This window comes from Panthera onca, chromosome B1 (assembly GCF_046562875.1).
Source record: "Panthera onca isolate mPanOnc1 chromosome B1, mPanOnc1 haplotype 2, whole genome shotgun sequence".
Lineage (NCBI taxonomy): Eukaryota > Metazoa > Chordata > Mammalia > Carnivora > Felidae > Panthera > Panthera onca.
Genome location: NC_138342.1, coordinates 59,329,465 through 59,352,266, shown reverse-complemented (window position 1 = coordinate 59,352,266; position 22,802 = coordinate 59,329,465). Strand labels below are relative to the sequence as shown.

Here is a 22,802-nt window from a genome sequence, read left to right as displayed (position 1 = left end):
AATATAATATAATATTGGGCTCCTCAAAAAAGAAGTAGGAGAAGGAGAAGGAGAAGGAGGCCAGTTTCACCATATTGATTCTTGTTAGTTTGATGTAAGTTTAAGAATTTCCATGGCAATATTTTTTTCTTGTTGTTTCTAGACATCAATTTTCACTCCAGCCTTTGGATCAGAAACTAAAGTCAGAATAAACAGTAATATGAGAACTGAAGAAGTAATTGAGCAACTTCTCCAAAAATTTAAGGTAATCTTTATCACTAAACTGAGCTATAACTGTCTTGTATATAAGTTAACTATAGGTACATAAATGTACTCTTCTGAAAAAGACCTATGAACATGTACATATAAATTAAATGGTTCGTTTCCGAAGAATTCTTTCTCACGAATAACACCTTTTCATAATTGGGCCTTGAGAGATTATATTATTCTCTCAACAGGGAGCAGAAAAGGATTCTTGTCTAAAAGTGTATAACAAAAGTGAGGAAAAATATACAGATTTGGGGCCCGGCTGGCTCAGAAAACATCTGCCAATGACCAATCAAATATGAAAGAACTCATGTCTGCTTATTTTTTTTTCCATTGACAGATTGAAAATAGTGCCCAGGATTTTGCACTTTACATTATTTTTGCAACAGGAGGTAAGCGTGATCCCTCTTTTTACATGATTCCAGTGTGTTATAGTTTTCTGTCCACAGGGGAGGCCCAAGAGCAGCTAACCCTCTTTCTGTGGAAGAAAGGGAAGGAAGGGAAGAAGAAGAAAAGTGGGGAGGGTATTTTAGAAGATTATTCATATTGCACAGTTTCAGAGGTGGATAACCTATGAATAAGATATCCTAGAAGAGTTTATAATACAAAAGAGTTTGCTTTTTGGCCAGACATCAAATTACCTGAATGGCAGTCAGTGCCTGGGAGAGTCTATGGAGAGTTCCAAAGAATTGTTACACACTGAAGTCCTTGACTTCTGGACCTCTTTCTTTTTGGCTTTCCCTTCTCCTTCTAGCTCTTACTGCAGTCATCAATGCATACCATTTATCTCTGATCTTGTTATTACCTCTTTCTTACACAGTGTCTGACACACTGTAGGAGCGTTCTCTCTTCCTCAGTAGAGAAAAATATGCAGAAGTTGGCGGTAGGGAGTAAAAGGTTGGCATTGGGAAGAGGCTATATGTGGGGTGCTGGGAACAGGATGGAAGAGAGATTAGAGAAAAATCTAAGGCAATAGTGAAATGATCTTTTTGAAAACTCTTAAGTTGAAAAAAATTATATATTAAATTGTAGAAATATCTCCAGTTAGAGTTTAAGTGTCAGAATGTTTGAGCTGGAAATTGAACAGAATAAAATAATACATTTTGATACCAGGAAAACTGTAAGAAAATGGAAGTCGGATCTTCAAACATATACAAAATTAAAGTCCTTATTAATTTAAAGCTTAAATGTAAGAAATATAATATAAAGTTTAAAAATTCTAAGGGTGTGTGTATATATTCATATTCTAATTGTTTAGGAAAAAACTAAAAGTATAAAATAAAAAGCAGAGACAAGGGCACCTGGGTGGCTCCGTTGGTTAAGCGTCCGACTTCAGCTCTGGTCATGATCTCACAGCTCATGGGTTCGAGCCCCACGTCAGGCTCTGTGCTGACAGCTCAGAGCCTGGAGTCTGCTTCAGATTCTGTGTCTCCCTCTCTCCTCTGACCCTCCCCCACTCACACTCTGTCTGTCTCTCAAAAATAAATAAAATGTTTAAAAATTTTAAATAAATAAAAAGCAGAGACAGACTTATAAAAATGTAAAAGATAGAAACAGCAAATTATGAGAAATATCAGATAAAAATTTAATACGTACAATATCAAATAGTTCTAGCAAAGTGACAACAAAGACAACTCAATGAAAATAGAACCCACAACGCAATATTATCTCATATTTATCGGATTGGCGAAATGTTTTTGAAGGATTCTACCTATGTGTGGTGTGGTGAAGGGTAAAAGGGTATTTTCATGCAGTTTTGGTGAAAATATGGCTGTTTTTACTTTTTTGGAACTCATTCTAACAATATTATTAAAATTTACAGTATAAGTACCCTTTAACCTGGCAATGCCACTGCTAAAAATCTATTCCACAAAACTAAAAGGACCAGTACCTATAGATTTATGTGCAAGGCTATTTATAATGACAAAAAATTAAAGACAAAGTCACCTATCACAGAAGAATGATTGAATAAGTGGTTATGCAGCCATTAAATTGAATGTGTCAGATTATACCAGTTAAATGGAAGGGATTCCATAATATATATTACATGAAAGATGCAACATGACTAAAAATGTATACCATATGATCCCATTTTTCTAGAGGAATTACAAACCCCTATTTAAATATACGGGTATATATGATCATATGATCAGGAAGAAAGGTATGAAATGATAAATATGAAGTCACTGACACCACTTACCCCGTTAGGGGGTCAGGACAATGCAGGAAAGAGGATGGAAGGAGGAGGAGCACAGAAGGAAAAACGAAAACAACAAGTAAATCATTTTTTTTAAATATGTCTGCGATAAAAATAGCAAGTATGACATGACCACCTGTACGTATTGTGTGTTTGTGTGTGTGCATAAAGAGATATACGAAGGGTTGGCCACACAGAGGGTAAGGCTGATTGTCTCAGGGTTCTGGGATTCCAGGTGATTTTTACTTTCTACCTTTTACTTTTCCCCATAGTTTCAATTCCAGTAGCATACGTGGTTTTTTAAGACTTTACTGGGGAAGGGGCACCCAGGTGGCTCAGTGAGTTAAGTGTCCCTCCGACTCCTGCTCAGGTCTTGATCTAGTGGTTTTTGAGTTTGAGCCCCACGTTGCACTCCCTCTGACACGTTGGAGCCTGCTTCGGATTATGTGTCTCCCTCTCTCAACCCCCTCCCCACTTGCTCTCTGTCTGGTCTCTCTCTCTCAAAAATGAAACATCAAAAAAAATTTTTTTTAAACTTTATTGAGGAATAATTGGGAATAACTGACAAATATAATTGCTATATTGAAAGTACAATGTGATGATCTGATACACATATACATTATGGGATGATTACCAAGATCAAGATAATTAACATATCCTCACATCACATAATTAAGGCTTTTTGGGTATGTGTGAGAATGCTTACGATCTACTCTCAGCAACTATCAAATGTACAATACCATACTATTAACTCTGGTCACCAAGCTGGAGATTAAATCCTCAGAATTTATTTATATAATAACTGAAAATTTGTACATATATCCCCCTCGTTTCCCTCCCTGATAGCTTGAATTATTTTTATAATTAGAAAAAAAATGTTTATTTTCACCACAACACTGTAGTTCTTTAAAACTTTATCTGTGAAAATCATGTTTTATTTTGTTTTTCGTGTCAAAAATGCTTGCACACAAAATCCAGAACAGAAGATAACCCTAAGTAGCACCTTTTAGGGATCAGGAACAGAGAAAAGAATGGAACCTATAGCACCTGTTTAGGTATTAATCTGGAAAATAAAGGCAGGTTCATTTTAACACCTCGTATCTACTAAGCCCAGGATCTATAACAGTGTTTTTCAAATTCTAGTGCACTTCGGGATTACCTGAGAAGTTCATTTAAAATACAGATTCCCAAACCCCTCCAGATCTAGGAACAGTCTGGGAATATGTATTTCTTAATAATTATCCCAGAAGCAAATTCATGAAGCAAGAAACCTTGCTCTGGAATATTAAGAACGCAACAAACAGAGGAGGCAGTTATACCACATGTAGAGGTCAGAAGAGGATTCTAGTATGTTATTAAGATGAGCTAAATTACCGGGGCTGTAGCCTTGCCTCAGAAATGCGGAGGAATTAAAACAATGAACTCTGACTCTGTGGAAACAAGAACGGATAATATGACTGACTTTTTCCTGGGGTAAGTCCCATCCAGGGGATGAGCACAGTTCTGATTCTTGAAACTTTTAAGTGCCTGACATAATTGATTTCCTAGATGACAGTGTAGAAAGGACTAACTGGTCTACCCGTTTCCCTTTTCAGTCTCTTTCAACATAGCAGACAGATTGTTCTTTTTTTTCCTTATAATTTATTGTCAAATTGGCTTAAATACAACACCCAGTGCTCATCCCAACAAGTGCCTCAATGCCCATCACCCATTTTCCCCTCTCCCCCACCCAGACAGATTGTTCTTTAACAATAGAAGTCAGACAATGTCATATCACTTCTCATCCTCCAGGGGTCTCCCTTCCCGCAATAAAGCCAGAGTCTTTATGCTGGTCCCAGTACTGTTCACTTCAACATTTAATATTCCTTTCCTCATCTTTATGTTAGCTTCCCTGGTCCCTTGCTGCTCTTTGATAGCATTAGGCATGCACTGACCTGTAGGATGCTCTACTTATTTACTTACTGTGTTTGGAACACACCTCCCCGAGAGCTCCATGGTTCCATACCACATCTGCTTCTGGTTGTTTTCAAATGTTATATCTTCAGTGAAGCCTTTCTCAGCCACCCTACCAATAATTGCATACTTGTCCCCTGTACACACCTATTTACACAGACCCATACTTTCTATCCCTCTCCTTGCTTTATTTTTCTTCTGAGTACTTATCACTAATACATGATATGTTTTCTTGGTTTATCCTCCTTATTGTCTGTGTCCTCCACTAGAACGTAAGTTTCGTAAGTGGATTTTACTCTGCTTTGTTTTAGAAGGTGCCCAGCACAGAGAACAATGCCTGACACATAGTAGGAACTCAAAAAATATTTGAGAAAGGAGGAAAGGAGACGAATGTAAGGACACAGTGTTCTGTTTGTGCTTCATTCTGATAAAAATGAAATGACAGATGTGAAATTATTTTGACAGAAAGTTGGAAGTGCTTTTGTGAGTGGGAGTATTTATAACTTTTGGAAATTTGAAATTCTTGGAATATACCAAATTGGAAGTTGTTTCCTTTCTCATCTCATTATCTTGGCATGGATGAAGCCCACAGATGAATGAAATAATAAAAACACTGACCTGTGATGTGAAAGACATTCTCAACAAGTTTTTAAGGAAGATCCAAGGATTTGATTGAGATGAGAAACAAAGGGATAATTGAGGATAGTTATAAAGTTTTGGACCTAAACAACTGGAAAGATGGAAATACATTAACTGAACTAGGAAAGAATTAATAAATATTTGTTGAATGAATGAATGAATGACAGATGATGAAGAATTTTTAGGTGTGTCGCTTGGTAAAAGCATAAATGGCACTGGAGATTTGTCTGAACATCCAAGCTAAAGGCAAGATTGAATTATCTGAGATATAAATCAAACCTTAAGATCTAGCAAGAGAAAGAAGTTCTCTTTGGGTTCTTTTAAAGGTTTTACTTTTAATTTACTCCTTTGAATGAGTGCCTCCTGTTGTATGTTCTTCTTAGGTCTTCTCCCCACGTGAGCTAAAGAAAGAAAATGAGTGGACAACTTGTCTTTCTTCTTTTTCTCTAGGATGGACTGCTAACTATAGTTGATTCCTGTTTTCATTTGTAGAGCGGAGGCGGCTAAAGAAGACAGATGTCCCGCTACTGCATAGGCTCGTGCAGGGACCTTCCAAAGAGAATGCTCGCATTTTCCTCATGGATAAAGATGAAAAAGAAATTAGCAGTGATGTATGGATACTGTCACCCTGAATCTCTCTTTGCTTCCTCCTGACTCAGCACCTCTCACAGAATCTGCATTCTTTTTTGTTTTGTTTTGTTTTGTTTCCCTTTTCAGGTGGCTCAGTACATTAACTTTCATTTCCCTCTCCTGGAATCCATCCTTCAAAGATTAAATGAAGAAGAGAAAAGAGAGATTCAAAGAACAATAACAAAGTAAGTTGGGAGTATGTATGCTGGGTGCCTATTCCTATAAGAGGTTCAGCGCACAAATTGTGTTCAATTTTTAATACCCTTTTTCTCCTTCTCCTTTTCAGATTCAGTACAGAAAAGGCTATTATAATGAAATGTCTCCAAAGTAAACGGGTAGTAAAAACTGAGACAACCGTTTAGCAGACCAGGCTGTAATTGCTGAAACTCTGAAACGCTTTAGCAAAATTAGAGGGATATTACTATTTGATGAATGCACAAATTCCATACTTGCATTCATACAAATGTCTGTGAACTTGAATCTGTGGAAAATTGAATGTTGAAAAAGCTTGTCTCCCTTTGAAGTGATGAGTTTACCTAGGCTTCACAGTTGCACTGAAAGGAGCTGGAATTTGTTTCAGGAACTGAAACACACTTGGATACTGTGTATCCAAAATACTTTCTTATAGTAAACCACTCCATGAACTTGAATCTAAATGATGTCTTCAGATATCATGTATGGTAAACTTCTTTCAGCTTGAACTGTCAAGAGAATTAAAAAATCATCAATGGATTCTCACAACTGATTCAGAAGTAAAAGCTGCCAGCTCTTGAAATAAAAAGGAAGCACACTCTTACCCTACAAAGAAGTCTGATAGTGAGTGATGGTGTTTCTCAGCTCCATGCAAACTCTAGCTTCTTCATGAAACCCAGGGCTGTCTCTATATGGTTGGTGGCTTTTGGCTATTTGTAACTTCAGAACTATCTGTCCTTTGGGACAGAAAAGATGATTGGATTTCTGTTAAGAAATCCAAATTGCAATTTCCTCAATCAGAACTCTTCTTTTTTTTTTTTTTTTTCTGTTTTTCTCATGACTTTCAAAAAGTATTTTTAAGCATTTTTTTTTTTTTTTTTAGAGAGAGAGAGAGAGAGAAAGTAGGGGGGAGGGGCAGAGGAAGAGGGAGAGAATCTCAAGCAGACTCCACAGTCAGCACAAAGCCTGGTGTGGGCCTCCCAGCTCATGACCCTGAGATCATGATCTGAGCCAAAATCAAGAGTCGGACACTTAACTGACTGAGCCACCCAGGTGCCCTGAGTTCTTAAGCATTTTTAAAAAGTCAGTTAAACTGGTTTTCATTATTTTTCCAAACAAGTATACCACAGAGACTTAATACGTTTAATGGGTTAGGACATTGTTGATCCACAATAACCATTTGTTGCCAGATGAAAACAAAGGATAACGCAACTGTTGTAGCAAAAAATAGGCAGGGAATCTGGAGCTCTGCTCTTTTTCTCCAAGACAACTCATCCCACAACTCCCAAGATACTTAAAAGTCTGCTAAAACTGACTTGAAGAAAGGGGGGACAAAAAACTGGTAATGCCACAAGTATCACCTATGATTTTATTTGTGAACTCTATGTTAAAATGGAATTTTATGCAACATTGGTCCATTCCCTAAACCACTTTCCTTCACATTCCTCATAGGCATTGTGTTACCTGGTTTGATTACATTACATGTACTAAGGGAAAAAGTTGTATGTAACAAGCCCAAGTTCGAAGACTATCAAAATTAAAATATGAAACATTTTTAGACAAAGCTATTACTTCCTAGTGTCACCAAAACCGAAACCTAAACTCAATGAAGGTAAAAGTGTGCTGTGACCTTTGAGTCCTAGGAAATCTTTTATTGAGGAAATCAGAGGCTTGCATCATTATCTTTCCAGCTATCGGTTAATAAGAAATTATGTTCTCAGGGTGCCTGAGCATCTGACTCTTGGTTTCAGCTCAGGTCATGATCTCACGGTTCATGAGTTTAGACCCTGCGTCAGGCTCTGTGCTGGTAGCACAGAGCCTGCTTGGGATCCTCTCTCTCTCCCTCTCTCTCTGTCCCTCTCCTGCTCACATACCCTGTCTCTCTCAAAATAAATAAATAAACTTAAAAAAAAAAAAGAAAAATATCTCATCTTCCTAAAGTAGGGCAAAAGAAATTGTTAAAATTCAGAAAAAGTCTCATCTTGCTAAAGTAGGGCAAATGAAATTGTTAAAATTCAGTATACTTATAAAAATTTAAAATAGTGTCAAGTGCCTTTCCTAAATGACAAAAGATTAATCATTAATATATTGAAAGTCTACAGGATATGTAAGAAAAATTCCAAGACATGGATAGAAAAAAAGAAAAAAGACATGAAAAGTAAAATCACAGAAGAAATACAAAGAGCTACTAGGTGTGTTGTGAGAGGAGACTTGTATCTTAATGGTGATCAACTGTATCCAGCAAGGAGACAGAAACACAGTAATTTAAGCAGGAGAAGTTTAATATAAAGAATTAAGCTGTGGGGCGTCTGGGTCGCTCAGTGGGTTAATCGTCTGGCTCTTGATTTTGGCTCAGGTCATGATCTCATGGTATGTGAGATCGAGCCCCGCCATCAGTGCTGAGCCTGCCTGGAATTCTCTGCCCCGCCCCCACGTCTCTTTCTCTCTCAAAATAAATAAATGGACTTTTTTTTTTTTTTTAATTAAGCTGTGATGATAGGAGAATAACTGTAAAGTAGAAGTGTGTGTGCCAGGATTGGGAGCTATAGGGGCCTCTTTTGCAGGAACCCAGTACAACTCTGTGCATCAGTTGGGCTGCAGTATCTTTGAAGCTGTGTGGGACAGAGGGTGGTCAGGTAGCTTACTAGATGGCCACCCCCGGGGGCCCTCTCTGTGAGCAGGCACTGAATCCAGGGGGTGGTGTGGAAAGCAGTGATTTGTGTTCAGGTTAGGGTTAGCTCCAGGCTGTGCCACCACAAACCCAATCGAAAGATGAAGGAGTTGGGGGAACAAACGGTAAAGAAAGCTGCACCCTACAGGCAAACTGCCCTGGAGAAAGCACTCTGGGCAAAGCAGTGGAGGAAAAAAGTGGGCTTCCCCAAAGCCTTGTCAGTCAGCCCTGGGAATCTGGAAAGACCAAATTTCCTGCTACAATGCTTCTTCAGCGCCCTCTACCGACGAAGCAGGACATCATGCACAATGCAAAGGAAACACACTTAAAGGGTCCATATCCATTTTCACAGAACCAAGAGCTAAGAACAAATTTGGAGGAGAGAGTCAATAAAATAATTCTAAAGGGTCCGTATCCATTTTCAAAGAACCAACAGCTAAGGATGGATTCGGAGGACAGAGTCAACAAAATAACTCGGATGTCATCAAAACACAAAGTTAAGAAAAACAAAATGCACTTTGTGGTCTATTGGCAAAGATTAAGAAATGAGATTAAATACTCAGCAAATTACAATCAGATGGCCACTGAGACTACTGGTGGAAATACAAGTGGATATAACTTTTCTTGAAAGCAGTTCAGCAGTAAGTTCATCCTATAATTCAGCTTAGAGGATCCTATATTGAAATAATCAGTCATACAAAGCCATTGTGCAAAGATACTTATTATATTGCTATTGTGATAAAAATAATTAAATAGTCTAAATTTTCAAAATTATGGAAAAAAACAGAAGGAAAAAAACATTTACCCACAGAATATTATGCAGCTATTAGAATTATGTTTCCAAATAAATTGTAATTATGGAAGAAATTCTTCTTACATATCCGATATCTAAATAAGAATATACATACAAATATTCAAAATATCTGTTATCCATAAAATATGTTTGTGTGTGTGTACACTAACCAAAAACACATTAGATGTGGTTATATCTGAATTGTAGAATTATGGGTGAATCATTTCTTATTTTTCTATGCTTATTAAATAGCCTATAATAAACACGTGTTACTTTTTGAATTAGGGCATAGATAAGTTATGATTAGAAAGTTACCAACAAGAAGTAGCAAGTACATGCAAGCAGAGTCCTACCAGATGCAGAAAAATAAAATTATTTAATAAGACATTAACTTCGCTTCTGTGGTAGTTTTAAAATATATTCATAAAGTCTTTGATATTCCTCCTCTCAAGAGGTGGGGCCTAATCCTTCCCACCTTGCAAATGGACTGGACCTAGTGACTCAATCCTGATGAGCAGAGGACAGCAGAAGTGACACTGTGTGATTTGGGCAACTAGGTCATATAACGCTGTGGCATCCTTCTCACTCATTCTCCTGGGTCACTGGCTCTGGGGGAAGCCGACTACCACGGCGAGAGCAGCCCCAGAGAAAGATTTGCATCATGGGAACAGAGACCTTTGCCAGAGCCAGCAACAATTGAGGCCTCCTGTCCACAGCCAGATGAGTGGGCCATGGGCTGGTCCCGGTCAAGCCTTCAGATGACACAGCCCTAACAGTTTGACTACAGCCTCCTGAGACACCCTGAGCCAGAAAACCCAGCTAACCCACTCCTGGATTCCTGATCTTTGGAAAATGTATGAGAAAATAAATGGCTGTTGTAGTATGCCAAATTTTAGGATAATTTGTTACATGGCAATACAATTTCAGAGAGAAAAATCTGTTCGGAGGTATCTTTGCATAATACAAGAATATAAACTTTTGTCATAAAACTCTTTATCCTTGCTTCAGGTGGCTCAGGTTTTTTATTACCAGTTACATATTAGTTCAAATTCAACCCCATACTTATTACCATACTTATTACCATACTTATTACCATACCATACCATACCATACTTATTAATGGTAGAGGACCTGTTACATTCATCTTTGTATACTTGGCTGAATTTAATGCTGTGTTTTGTATATAGGATGTGCTTAATAAAAATCAATTGAATAAAAGACAATGAATTAGTGAATCAGTGAATAAAAGAATGTGCAAATGAGTTATATGAAATGTTTTTCTAAAAGCTCCTGTATATATGCATCCTTTTCACAAATCGGACCCAGTAGCTAAAGAAATATAGAATCTTTTCTGTATGGTTTTCTCTGATTTGGTGGTATATTTTACTATCTCTTGGTTATATGAAATGTTCAGTTAGGCAGTGTTGCTATGGAATTTTGCTTAGGGCCGTTCACATTGGTTTCAGGAACTGAACGGGGAAGAAGTCCATTTTCAAGGCAGCCTATGAGGTGGACAAGATGGCAGGTGTAACTGTCATGTTGCTATATCTACACGGGAAAGGAAAGAAAGGAATAGGATGCAGTAGAACAAAACCCTTCAATGGCATCCATTTGTCCTTTTTTCTTCTTTTCTTTTTTCTTTTTCTTCTTTTTTTTCTTTCTCTTTTTTCTTTTCTTTTTCATTTGTCTTCTAAATAACAATAGTTAACACCTATTAGATTGATTGAGCCCTTTGAAATTGTCAATATTTAACCTACCAAACTGGCAATTTCACATCATTCAAATTAATAGCACTTACCATTTGTCAAGTACTGTTTTAAGCTTTACCTATATTAGCTGATTTAGTGTTTATTATAGTCCCACAAAGAAGCTACCCTTTCAACCCAATTTTATAGATGAGGAAGGCCATGGAGAGGTTAGGAGATTTGCTAAGGTCTTTAGAAAAACTGGGTAGGATTTGAACCACACTCCGGAATCCACACTCTCAACCCCCATAATCTATGGCTTCACCCTAAACTACATTCTGTCTGGCATTCTTATTTGTCCTCATCTGTAAAATGGGATAGTAGTACCGACTTCACTGGATGGTTGTGGGAGTTATAGGAATAATACATGTCAAGGCTGGCACCTTACACGTTAAAAATGTGATAAACCTTAACTGTTGTTAAAATTAAACTACAGTATGTCCCCACCCACCCTTATATCCCTATCTTCCACTGGATCGCACTGCCCACAACTACTTAATTTTTGTCTTACAACGGACCAAACTGAATCACTCACCATTCCCCAAAACACCTCACATCCCACCACTTCTCTATCTGTTCAAACCTTGCCTAATTTCCAGTCGTTGGGCAGGGTCACTTCTTCCATGACTTTTCCTGGTCTCTGTGACAATTTGTGAACTCAGACTCTTGTGAATCACATTACCAGCTCTGCTCTTGTGACACTGGAAATTTGAAATCTGCCCTTTGTTGTAATTCCTTATGTGTTTGTCTCTTGTATAAATGCATTAGTTATCTGGTCTTAGTAAATTCATATTCTTCTCTATAGCACCTAGCAGTGTATTAAACACAATAGGAACTTGCAAACGTTTTTTCACATCTCATTTGCTAATGTATATGAACATGTTGAAATCACTGGAGTGAGGTAAAACTATTTAAAATCAAGGTGAGATGCAATATAATGAGAATTTTTTTCTCTAATCAGAATAACTCACTTATTTAGTAAGCACTACACTATTACTGCTTATTTTTTATTAAACACAAAAAAATCTGGAAAAATAAACATAAGTCCAAATGATAAGTTCATTATGTCATTGATCCTAGGATTGCTGGGGAAAAGACTACTACACAAATCATCACCGAAAGCTCAAGTTTATAAACATTAGGGCCCCTGCATTCCAATGTCAGCATCACATACATAGGGTAAAGATAAAAGGTGGAAGGATGAGAAAAATGTGCCAAGGGGGTCAGAACTCAATTTCAAAGTTTAAAGAAAGAAATGAGCACATATAGAAAAAGGAATTAACAAATATATATTAAAGAGATGAGAGAAAGAAAGAGATAGAGAAAAAAGAATGAGAAATTGAATGAACCTCTGAGGGATTCTTCCAAGGCGTTGGTGGCAGAATCAATGGTTAAAGGAGACGGAGCGAGTTATTTGGTTCACTGTTCACAGAAGGAATTAGCCATTCTCTTCTCAACATGGTGCAGAGAAAACTACCACTGTTTGCAATCAGTGCTTCAGGGAGATTACTCTGCTATTGAGTTTTTAGATAATGATGTTCCTTGACATGACAAAAAAGCATGAATGCACTGATTAAGAGCCCAGTTTCTGGAGATGGATGGTCTAGATTTGAAACCTGGTTCCAAACCATCTGTGAATACTTGGGCAAGATACTTAACCTCTCTGTGCTCATCGTCTTGGTCCGTAGAATGGGAAGGTTACTAATAGTACCTTCCTCATTAGATTATGATGAGGACTAAATGAGTTTTTACAGGTAAAAATTTAGTATCTGGCACCATGCTAGTTATTATTACTGTAGCCAGTGACAATAATAAGCAAGAAGTTACGTGTAATGATGTGTCTTTAGGACACCGGCTGTTGCAAAAGCAGACTTATCTGGCACGTAGGAGACAATGTACGGCCAACAGAACCTATTCCCCACCTCAGTTATGACCTTTTGTAGCTTTGCAAGTAACTCAAAGGCTCTTGGCAAACAGAACGTTAAATATTTTCTTGATTTCATCATGTGTTCAATGCCATAGGCACAAGGCAAAGTCCTAGTTAGTTCAAGTCTAACTGATGGTGAAAGAGAGAGAGAGACAAAAAGAAGGAAAGATATGTTTTCACCAACCTCCCCCAGAAGGTAAACATGAGGAAGATAGGGATTTTGTTTAGTTTTTCATGGTCACCGATGTATCACAAGCTCCTAGGATAGCGCCTCATACACTAGACCCACTAAAATCTATTCAATGAATGTTATAAGCAGTTCCAAGTACCCTCCCGGTTCCACACTTTCTCAAAAAAAAAAAAAAAAGCCAAAGCAATTCTAAAGTTAACTTATTATAAAGCACATTCCATTCAGTTCATCAATAATCATTTTCAGCAGTGATATAGACAGAAACTTCCAAACTGCAGGTGGGTCTTTTTCACTCTGGAAACCAAGCAGCCAGTTTCCAGCTCAGTGTGGCAGCCCATCGCGTCTACCTGAGGCTTTGAAAGGCCCCTTGATTTCATATTTCTGGTGCTGCTTCTGAGAAGCCGAAAGCTTAGGGGAGAAAGGAAGAGTGTAAGCTGGTTGTATCAGGGTTACGATAAGTAGGTTTCTCTGAGTAGAAAAGGAGAGATTTAGTGTAGCCACGCTAGTGTTCTTGAGTAGCATTGTGAGTAGCTAAGAAATGATTTTGTTGAATCTTATTTTGAATCTCAGACATGGGTTTGATTACTCATGAAAAATAAAAAGCGGATCTCACCAAAGATTCCGCACTGACATTTTCTGGGGTCATTTGTGTCCCAAGAGAGACTGGCACTTTTCAATCAGTTTGGACCCCTAGAAAAGAAAGCAAGTAAGTACATCGGTAAAGAAAGAGAAAAACAGAACAAAAGAAGACACCCGAACATTTATGATCCCCAAACAGAAAAATCTTTAAGACTTACCTGTATATGCCTGTTGAGGGGCTCTTAAGTGCTCACTGCTCAAGATCTTAGAATTTCTCACAGCCTAGTCCCTTAGCTTAAGCTCTTACTTAACTGCAATACCTCTCTCACTCTGAGGACCCCAGATTTGGATTTTAAAAAAAAACTTTGCTTTTTCCTCACAAAACTATGGGACTCTTTTGGCGCAGGGTAAAAACAATCAACATCAGTTTCTCAATGCATTTTAAAACTGCTCTAGGCTAATCCCATGCTAAATCATTATACAATTAGGTACAAGAATTCAAGAGGATCAAAACCACGAACTTCAATCCGTGTCCTTACCATCTTCGTATACACTGGTATTGACCTCTATTCTAAGTCCAGCAGTTTTCCCCAATTTTTACCTGTATGCTCTTTATTCAAATGAAAGTCATTCTTGGAAGCCCAGAGAGATAGGTAAAAGTTAAGTGATCTTTAGTGAAGTGGGAATAGGGCCCTAGAATTCCATTGCTAAGATTAGTGCATGAGCGAGTGTGTGTGCGTGTGCACGTGCATACACACACACACACACACACACACACACAAGCCCGCGCGCCCTAGTGGATAGGTGACCTGAACTCCCCAGAACTCCTAGCACCCTGTGGGACATGCTTAAAAGTCTATTAATTTAGCTTTTCTTCCTACCGTCAAACAGTACCACATCTAAATTATCTAGAGACTGGAATCTATTTAAGTCTGGTTTTCAAAATAGCTCTGCAGTTTAAGGAATCTTTGTTTCTCTGGGAACCCATGACATTTTAAATCAATCTTCATGGGACATTTTCCCATAAGCTCAACCTCAAGACCCTCATATTTAATCTTATCCATTTGCTCTGAACCTAATATTAGTGGGTAAGTCCCATTTCTCCATATCCGTCCTTCCTGACTTTATTTATTCCTATTTATTCCATAGTTCCTTGGTAAATTTCTCACTTGTAATGATGACAGATGCAGAGGTGGGGGGAAAATGTTTCTGGTAAAGGTAAGGTAAGGTCGAAGAAAGGAATCTGAAAAACTACTGTAATAATGAGAAATGTCCTACATGAAATAAGGGATAACTCAACATCTTGCGGCAAAGCACAAGCAAGATTTAGAAATAGAAAGCATGGACTCCTGTTCCATGAGGTGATGGAATGCAGAGAACAGAGAAAAAGAGGAAACATTTTCCTTACACTGACATCAAATTAGTCACTCTAATGTCCTATAATCCTGGACATGTTGGTAGACTGCTAACAGGTCACCCATCCTAAGACTTTGGGATAACCATTACCAGTCAATTTCTCCATATCCTTGTGACATGCATTTCAATCCTTTTTTTTCATTCTAGATACTCTCTGGACATAACAATCAGCTAATATCCTCTTAAAATGTGTTTTCTCTCATCTCTTCCAAGACCCCAGTGAAATAATGGTAAAAATGCTTTTAAAAAAGAAGAAAGCCTTGTCGATGCTAAAAAGAAAAAAAAAAAATCAATGTAAGAGATATTGATGAACTGCTAAGGGGGAAGAAAAAGGCCATCAGTATGACATTGACCAAAATATCAAAGTGCAAAAATAGGGGCGAAGAATAATGAAATGATGATATGTCATAGCAGTAAAATACCAGAAAGTCACTAATTTCTGAGTTGCTTTTGGTTTTGGTCTACTGCTCAGCTTGTTTTTCAAACTGTAGCTGCCACTATTCTTTCAATAAACTAATATTACTTAGCCAGAATTTGATCCTATTGTTTACACCTAAAGAACCTCCATTGACATATCAGCAAAAATATTGTGCAAATATATGGACAAAATAATATTTTAAAATACAAGAACCCAATGGCCCCTGGGTGACTCAATCGGTTAAGCTTCCGACTCTTGATTTCAGCTCAGGTCATGATCTCATGTTTTGTGGGATCAAGCCCTGTGTTGGGCTCTGCACTGACAACACAGAGCCTGCTTGGGATTCTCTCTCTCTGCCCTTCCCCAGGCTTTTTCTCTCTCTCTCTCTCTGTCTGTCTGTCTCTCTCAAAATAAATAAATAAACTTAAAAAAATAATAAAATACAAGGACCCAGAAAGTTTATATATTATTTTGAAATAATACATACATACATATGTACATATGTTAAGAATGTAGCCCAACAAAACGTAAACTAGTCCAAGAAAAAAACAAAAAAAATTGTATTTAGAAATAGTCCAATTTACCCAGGATTACACTAAAATGAAACCCTATGTGAATAGCCATGGATAAGTCCAGAAATAACTACATCTGATTGAAAGATTAGCTCAGAGGGCTTTTTGAAATATTCTTTTAAGATGACAGAATATTCTATTAAAAAACTGTCTTATTAAGAACTTAAAAGAGTCTAGTAATCTGATGAAAGTGCGTGCTTTATTTGCCAACAGAGAAAAAGAAAGGAAATTAGAAACTCTTAAATACAGAAGGATATACAAGAAAATCATAGTCCAAATATGTGAAACTAAATAAAAGTGGCATGATTTTCTGCAGCTGGTAGTGGTAAGAGAAGAGTGTTCATTTAATTTCTACACCTTTTAACAGGGTAAATCATTCGGTTGGTCAATCCATTCATGGTACTGATATAAGTAATATTCAAAGTAAACACACAATTAAATATACTATTGAATCATTTCCAGTTTTTAGCATTAACTTCTGAACAAAGCATATAAACTTTGTATTTAATAAGCAGATACATAAACCCAGACACTGTAGAACAATGGTATAGCTTTAAAGAGTAAACTTGGCAGGAAGTCAAAGGAAGTTTAGACATGTTACTTATGTTTGGGAGAATCACTAGATGCTGACTGGAACTGAAGGGCCAAGAAATAGAAGCAATAAAAGAACTAAAAATACTTTTAAATAAATTAAGAAAGAGTCTCTGGATAGGGTTCTTGAAGTCAGCAGAAGCACACCATATTCATTATGTGACGTGAATATTTTGAATATTTTAGGAAACTATTAAGGTGATGATGGGAATCACTAGGAAAACTAGAAGAAAGAACTCAAAATTGGGAAGGGGAAATGTACCCTGGTGTTCTGTTTGAGCTCTTGTTGTGTTCATGTATTGCTTATATTATTTTCAAAGCTTGTGTAATGTATTATAAGAAACTGAACATAGTAACCTGTGACCACCTGCATTGGTAGTTCACCCACATTGATCCACCTACGTTGGAATTATCACCTTGCTTAACCTGGTCCTTGTTTTTTCTTTGGAAATGCATCCAAGACTACAGTGACTCTGACAGTAGACCCATCAAGTTGTTGGGTACAGACTACTTACCCAGCAGATCTTTTCCCATGAACTTGTGTTGAGTCGCATCTAAAAGTAGACCTTCGCTTTTTTTCATTGTGAAATTGCATGTATTATTTTCAAAGCATTGTTCCAACCTGACCACATTTCTGCTAATTCATGTTTGCTTTCTTCTATATTATACTCTGCTGGTTGACAGAGAAATATCTCAGGCTATAATTATCATTCCCCGTTGACCTGGCAGAGAGTATCTGTGAGTAGGGTTTTCTCCTTGAACCTGCTGAGGTCTACAATTTGTGTTATTATTTCATGAAATGTGAGAGATGCCTGTTCTTTGGACAATCCAAATTCACCCTCTATAGCTGAGTTTCTTTTTTTTTTTTCCTCTTATATATTCGTTTTTCTCTTGTCAACATTCCAACATTGTTGGTTCACCCTTTTTCTCCTTAGAATTTGGCTTCCTTCTCAAACTATGTCCTCCATCTTATCTAAAAATGCTTTGTCCTCCCAACAGCCAGAGCTAGAAAGGCAGTCTTCAAACCTGCTCACCCTCTCTTTTAGCAGGCAGGACATGTTTACATAATTGACTACTATAATATCAGAAAAGAAAACAAAGAAAATGCCCGTAGGTCCCTAAAGTGGTTAGTCTTTTATAGCTAACTTGGAACAGCCACAGACTGCCAACTGGCTGAGCCTCTGAGCTTCTGGGGTCATGGTTCCATGGAGGCTCCTGGAGTCTCTAGGCATTATTCCTCTGCCCTATTGTCAAACCTAGACTCCTTTCACAAACACAGAAGCATGGAGATTTGCACAAATTCTTGAGGATAAGATTCTAAAGTAGTTTTATCATCCATTCCCACATTTTTTGCTAAGCCTGTTTATATACCATAAGGTTATTTTGTAAATATTCCAGTCTTATCTTCATATCTAATATCCACAGATCCTTTCACTTCCTTTTATAAATGTTATTTTCCAATTGTTTCATTATTTCTGTTACTGTCCTTGGTTCCAACTTCTCACTGAGAATTAGACAATTCAGAAACATGGGGAGGGAATGGGGGAACAGTTTATGATTATCTACTTGCACCTTACTAAAGTGATCCTTAAAGTGGTCCCCAAACCAGCAGCACCAGCAGCACCTAGAACTTGTTAGAAATGCAAATTATCAGACCCCATCCCAGAACTACTAAATCAGACACCCTGGGGTGGAAAACACTGATTTTGTTTGAGTAAGCTCTGTAAGTGATTCTAATGCACACTAAAGTTTCAGACTCACTGCCTTAGAATAATCATACAAGGATCAACTTGACCAAACTTTAGAGATAATGCATAATTACAGATAATAAACATTTTTATCTGAAGAAGTAATTCTGGCAAATTATAATTAACATGATATATTCTTCAGATAGCTTCTGTTTTCTCCTTTAATTTGGGGGAGAGAAATCCTAAAAGAAAGTAGAGAAGGAAGGGGGAAAGGGGAAGATATTGGGCTTTTCAACCACTAAGTTGAAGATAACTGTTAGGCAAAAAATGTGGGGGAAAGAGCACAGAAATCTTCCTAGCAGGCCATTGGTTAAACAGTTTGAGCAAGTAGTATTCTTACTCAGGAGCAAGAATGCCTCAAGAAAATTCCCTTGGGAGTTCCCAGACTAGGCCCTTCTTCAAAGTGTTGATCTGTGTGGTTATGGAGTTGTCGCTTAGATGGAAACATGTTTTCTGAATGCTTTACAAAAAGTAAAAAGACTTTAAAATAAATAAATAGAAGGGCGCCTGGGTGGCTTAGTCAATTAAGCGTCCGACTGTGGTTCAGGTCATGATCTCACGGTTCATGGGTTCAAGCCCCGCATCTGTCTCTGCGCTGACAGCTCAAAGCCTGGAGCCTGTCTCAGATTCTGTGTCTGCCTCTCCCCTGCTCAAGCTCTCTTTCTGTCTTTCAACAATAAAACGTTAAAAAAAAAAAAACTAAAATAAATAGATTCTAGCATAGGTGATTACTTTCATTTTTTGTATCAGCTAATCTGGGAGTCAGTGAAGTTTTTCTGTGAACAGCCTGATAGTCAATATTTGAGGGCTTTGCAGTTCATGCAGTCTCTGTCACAGCCACTCAATCCTGCAATTACTTAATTCAGCTGTTACAGACAGAAAGCAGCCATAGACAATATGTAAATAAATGGGCAGGGCTGTGTGTCAATACAACCTTATTTATATAAACAGGAAGTGGAGCCCATTAGCCTGAGAGCTGTAGTTTGCCTGCCCTTGGCTAGACTATAGATATGTGACTTTTAACATAAACACATGTACAGTTTAGCTGAATAGGTAGAAAAGAGCCACTGAAGGTAATCAAGGCATTCAGGAAAATTGTTACCTGTGAAAACATTTCCCTCGGCCATTGCTAGCCATAGCCCCCATCTGAACCATCCACAGCCTGTTTTCACTATAAAGACTGCTTTATTATTATTATTTTTTAACTACACACTTGCATTCCTTTACTCAGATACTACAATATCTGAGTTTCTGCTCCTTGAATCACGTCCCTGGGAGAGCAGTTTGTCCTAGGTCCCTTCCATGAATTGACATGAATTTTCTGGGCCACAGCCTACCATGATATTCTTAGCAGTTTAAGTCCTATAACTTTACCATCTTAGGAAAAATCATTTACTTGGTAACCATACACAATTAGATTAGTTACAGAAACTAATGTAGTAGTCAGTTTGGTGAGTAAGCACGAGCACTCTTTTCTGGTCATTTCTCTTTCCTCTATGTAGTCTTCACCCTTATTCCAATGATCTTCTGGCCACTAAGAAAATGAAACCCTCGTCCCTGATTCCTTAGTTAAGCCCCAATTACATTTGGCAACTATTCCCTATTGTGCCCCCCAGAAATATCTGGAACAAAACTACAGTTTGCCCATAAGGTCTTCAAACTGTCATTTCTTTAAAATTTCACTCTATTTTTAAGGACACCGTTTCTCTACAATTACCAAAGTCTTCAGTTCATGTTTCTCTCTCCCACCCCCAATCCACCTCCATCTGGTGCCACGACTCTGGTATTCAATTCTAATGTGCCTCAAATAAGCATAAATAGTAACATACCCTGAACCCAAATGTAGTCAATTACACCAATCCGTCTACACTGTGCTTTTCTCCCAATCCGTTCACGTTTGGAATGGAGAGAGTACTTTGTTTAGAACTTCAATAAATCCTAAGAGAATAGACAAGGAAACAGGGATACCTCTCCTCTGAAGCACATTTCACTTTCCTCTGCTTGGCAGCACGTCTCCACCAGGTGAGCGAAATCTGCAATAATTGATTGGAACTGCATCTCCGTTGCCCGTGGTTTCTGCTTCACAAGATTGCTCAGGAGCCTGAATCAGAAATCAGTGGCAAAAATGCAAGTGCTGCCTGAGTTCTAGATGGCCAGCCTGCACACCTGCCTTGCTAACTTAGAGCTGAACACCACCCACGCCTCTTTGTCACTCCCACTCTCAAGTTTATAAAAGGCCTGGGGCCTCTGGGTGGCTCAGTTGGTTAAGCATCGGATTCTTGATTTCCGCTCAGGTCGTGATCTCACGCGAGATCAAGATTGAGCCCCACATCGGGCTCTACACTGACAGCTCCGAGCCTGGTTAGGACTCTCTTTCTCCTTCTCTCTCTGCCCCTCCCCCACACACATGCACCCACATGCTCTCTGCCGACAATAAATACATTTTAAAAATATTTAAAAGCCCTGAAAATGCCGTGGTGTATTCGTACTTTTCACACTGCCCGTCTCCATCTCTGTGTTTTATCCAACATACTTTTCTTCCAGTACATCTCTTTAACATAATTGATACATTAAATTTAATTATTTTACATGACTATTACTAGGGTAAACATGTTTGTTTTCTCTTTTCATTGCATTGGATGATAAATAGATTATATCTTAAAATTAAATGCTTTTTCCTATCGCATTTTGTAATGAACATTTATTCTGAACAACTAACTTCCAAATAAATATTACAAGTATAGCACACCTCGAAGTTGAGGGTCCTTCATATGTTATTAATGATAAACCAATAAACTAATATGAAACTATAATGGCTTGACAGTCATCTCCAATTTCCTTCACAAAAGAGTTTCCCCCACAACTGTAGTTTCTAGCCACTATGAATCTTCAAAAGTGTAACCTGGTTTCTGTGTCTCTACTTGACGAAATAGTATTCCAAATCTTCCAATGTTATCTCTCTCTCTCTCTCTCTCTCTCTCTCTCTCTTTTTTTTTTTTTTTTACTGTTTTAGACCAAGACAGATTTAACCACAAGGAAAATAAGGCATGAAGGGTAGGGAAAATATACATTAATCCGTCTTCTACTGTTTCACCAAAAACCTTTCCTTATTCTTCATTTTCAAGTTCACATGTATACTACCTAGTGGCCTTATTTGTGCCTTGGATGGGTATAAAAGAAAATATCTCAAAGCTCTAAGTAGCTACTTCTATGACAATTTAAACCAGAGGTCCAGTAAATAATTCCAGATAGTAAAGATTTTAGGCTTTGCCCACAGACAGGTAAATGGAGGCTAATATAGAAGTGCAATGCGATACTCCAAACCCCTGTTTGCCTGAGGTGGGCTGCCCCATGTGGCAGCCACAGTTTGTGTCCAGTTGCGTCAGCTGGAGAAGAGGGAGAAGAGAGACCAGGCAATGAGGGAGGAGGTAAGCACTGTGGTTAGTTTCACTCTGGGCCCCAGACACGCCCTCCTCTTCTCCCAGCTACCTCAATGTGGGCCGCTGGCCCAAGCAACTTGCTGAGTCATTCGACTCCTGGACTGAGATGCCACCACCTTTTGCTGCCCAGAAGCGACCAACAGCGAAGTCCCCCACATGTAAGTGGCACAGCTCAGGCACTGTGCGGCAGTGAGCATGGTCACTCGCAGGGAAGGCAGGCACCGGGAGCAAAGTGGGGGACGTGGGTAAAGCAAACTTGGCCATCCGCAGCTCTCAAGCCTAGCCCAATCAAGCAGTGCCCTCAGGACCTACAAAAACAGCCGTGCCCTGTTGCCCATAGCATGCTGATCCCATTAAACAGTAAAATAAGGTATCCAGCTTAACATGGCAGCCCTGGGGACATGCCTCTTTGAATTAGCCGTTTCACCCTCTCCCACTCCTCCAACTCTCACATCCCTGCCACCTCCCCCCAGAAATATTAAAAATAATGGCAACGGCCAACATCTTCTGAGTATGCTGATGTTTACTATGATCCAGGCAAGGTGCGATAACTTATCGATGTTATCCCATGTAATACTGTCTGTTAGCTTTTTAATAAGGTTCTATGTCCTCTCCATTTTGCATTAGAAACATTCCCTGGGAGCGTTATAGTTCTGGGCATATACAGCAAACCAGGGAAGTGAGCCTCCCTCCCAGAAGGCATGAGGATTGGGAACCACGTGGGAGAACTCATCCCGACACAAGAAGTCAGGCTCATACCCTTCCCGTCCCGGAAGAAAGGCTTGGTCAGTGGAAGAAGCAATGATTCTGTGGTTCCCGAACCAAGCCTTCATTGGACTCATTTCTGAGTCACAT

General features: G+C 38.4%; 2 protein-coding genes across 11 annotated transcripts in view; one reads left to right on the top strand and one right to left on the bottom strand.

The window, feature by feature from the left end:
• Positions 1 to 6,469, top strand: part of RASSF6 (Ras association domain family member 6) — a 48,669-nt gene extending 42,200 nt beyond the window's left edge. For all 3 annotated transcript variants that reach the window (XM_060654870.3, XM_060654869.3, XM_060654871.3), the window contains 5 exons: positions 143 to 244; positions 587 to 638; positions 5,528 to 5,646; positions 5,753 to 5,850; positions 5,952 to 6,469. In XM_060654870.3, the coding sequence (XP_060510853.2) occupies positions 143 to 244; positions 587 to 638; positions 5,528 to 5,646; positions 5,753 to 5,850; positions 5,952 to 6,027 (447 nt within the window). In that variant the 3' untranslated portion in view covers positions 6,028 to 6,469. The remainder of the gene's footprint in view (positions 1 to 142; positions 245 to 586; positions 639 to 5,527; positions 5,647 to 5,752; positions 5,851 to 5,951) is intronic.
• A 2,547-nt stretch (positions 6,470 to 9,016) lies between these two features.
• The window catches only part of LOC132692426 (alpha-fetoprotein-like), a 53,045-nt gene continuing 39,259 nt past the window's right edge, over positions 9,017 to 22,802 (bottom strand). For 6 of the 8 annotated variants that reach the window (XR_014137585.1, XR_014137586.1, XR_014137588.1 and 3 more), the window contains 4 exons: positions 20,476 to 20,608; positions 13,797 to 13,873; positions 10,425 to 10,869; positions 9,017 to 10,382 (listed from right to left, as the gene is read on the bottom strand). Coding sequence is in view for 1 of the 8 variants with exons in the window: in XM_060654865.3 (XP_060510848.3) it covers positions 13,826 to 13,873; positions 20,476 to 20,608 (181 nt within the window). In the remaining 7 variants the exon portion in view is untranslated. Of the gene's footprint in view, positions 10,383 to 10,424; positions 10,870 to 13,372; positions 13,592 to 13,796; positions 13,874 to 20,475; positions 20,609 to 22,802 lie in introns of those variants that run through there. The other 2 variants (XR_014137590.1, XM_060654865.3) reach the window with 2 other exon arrangements.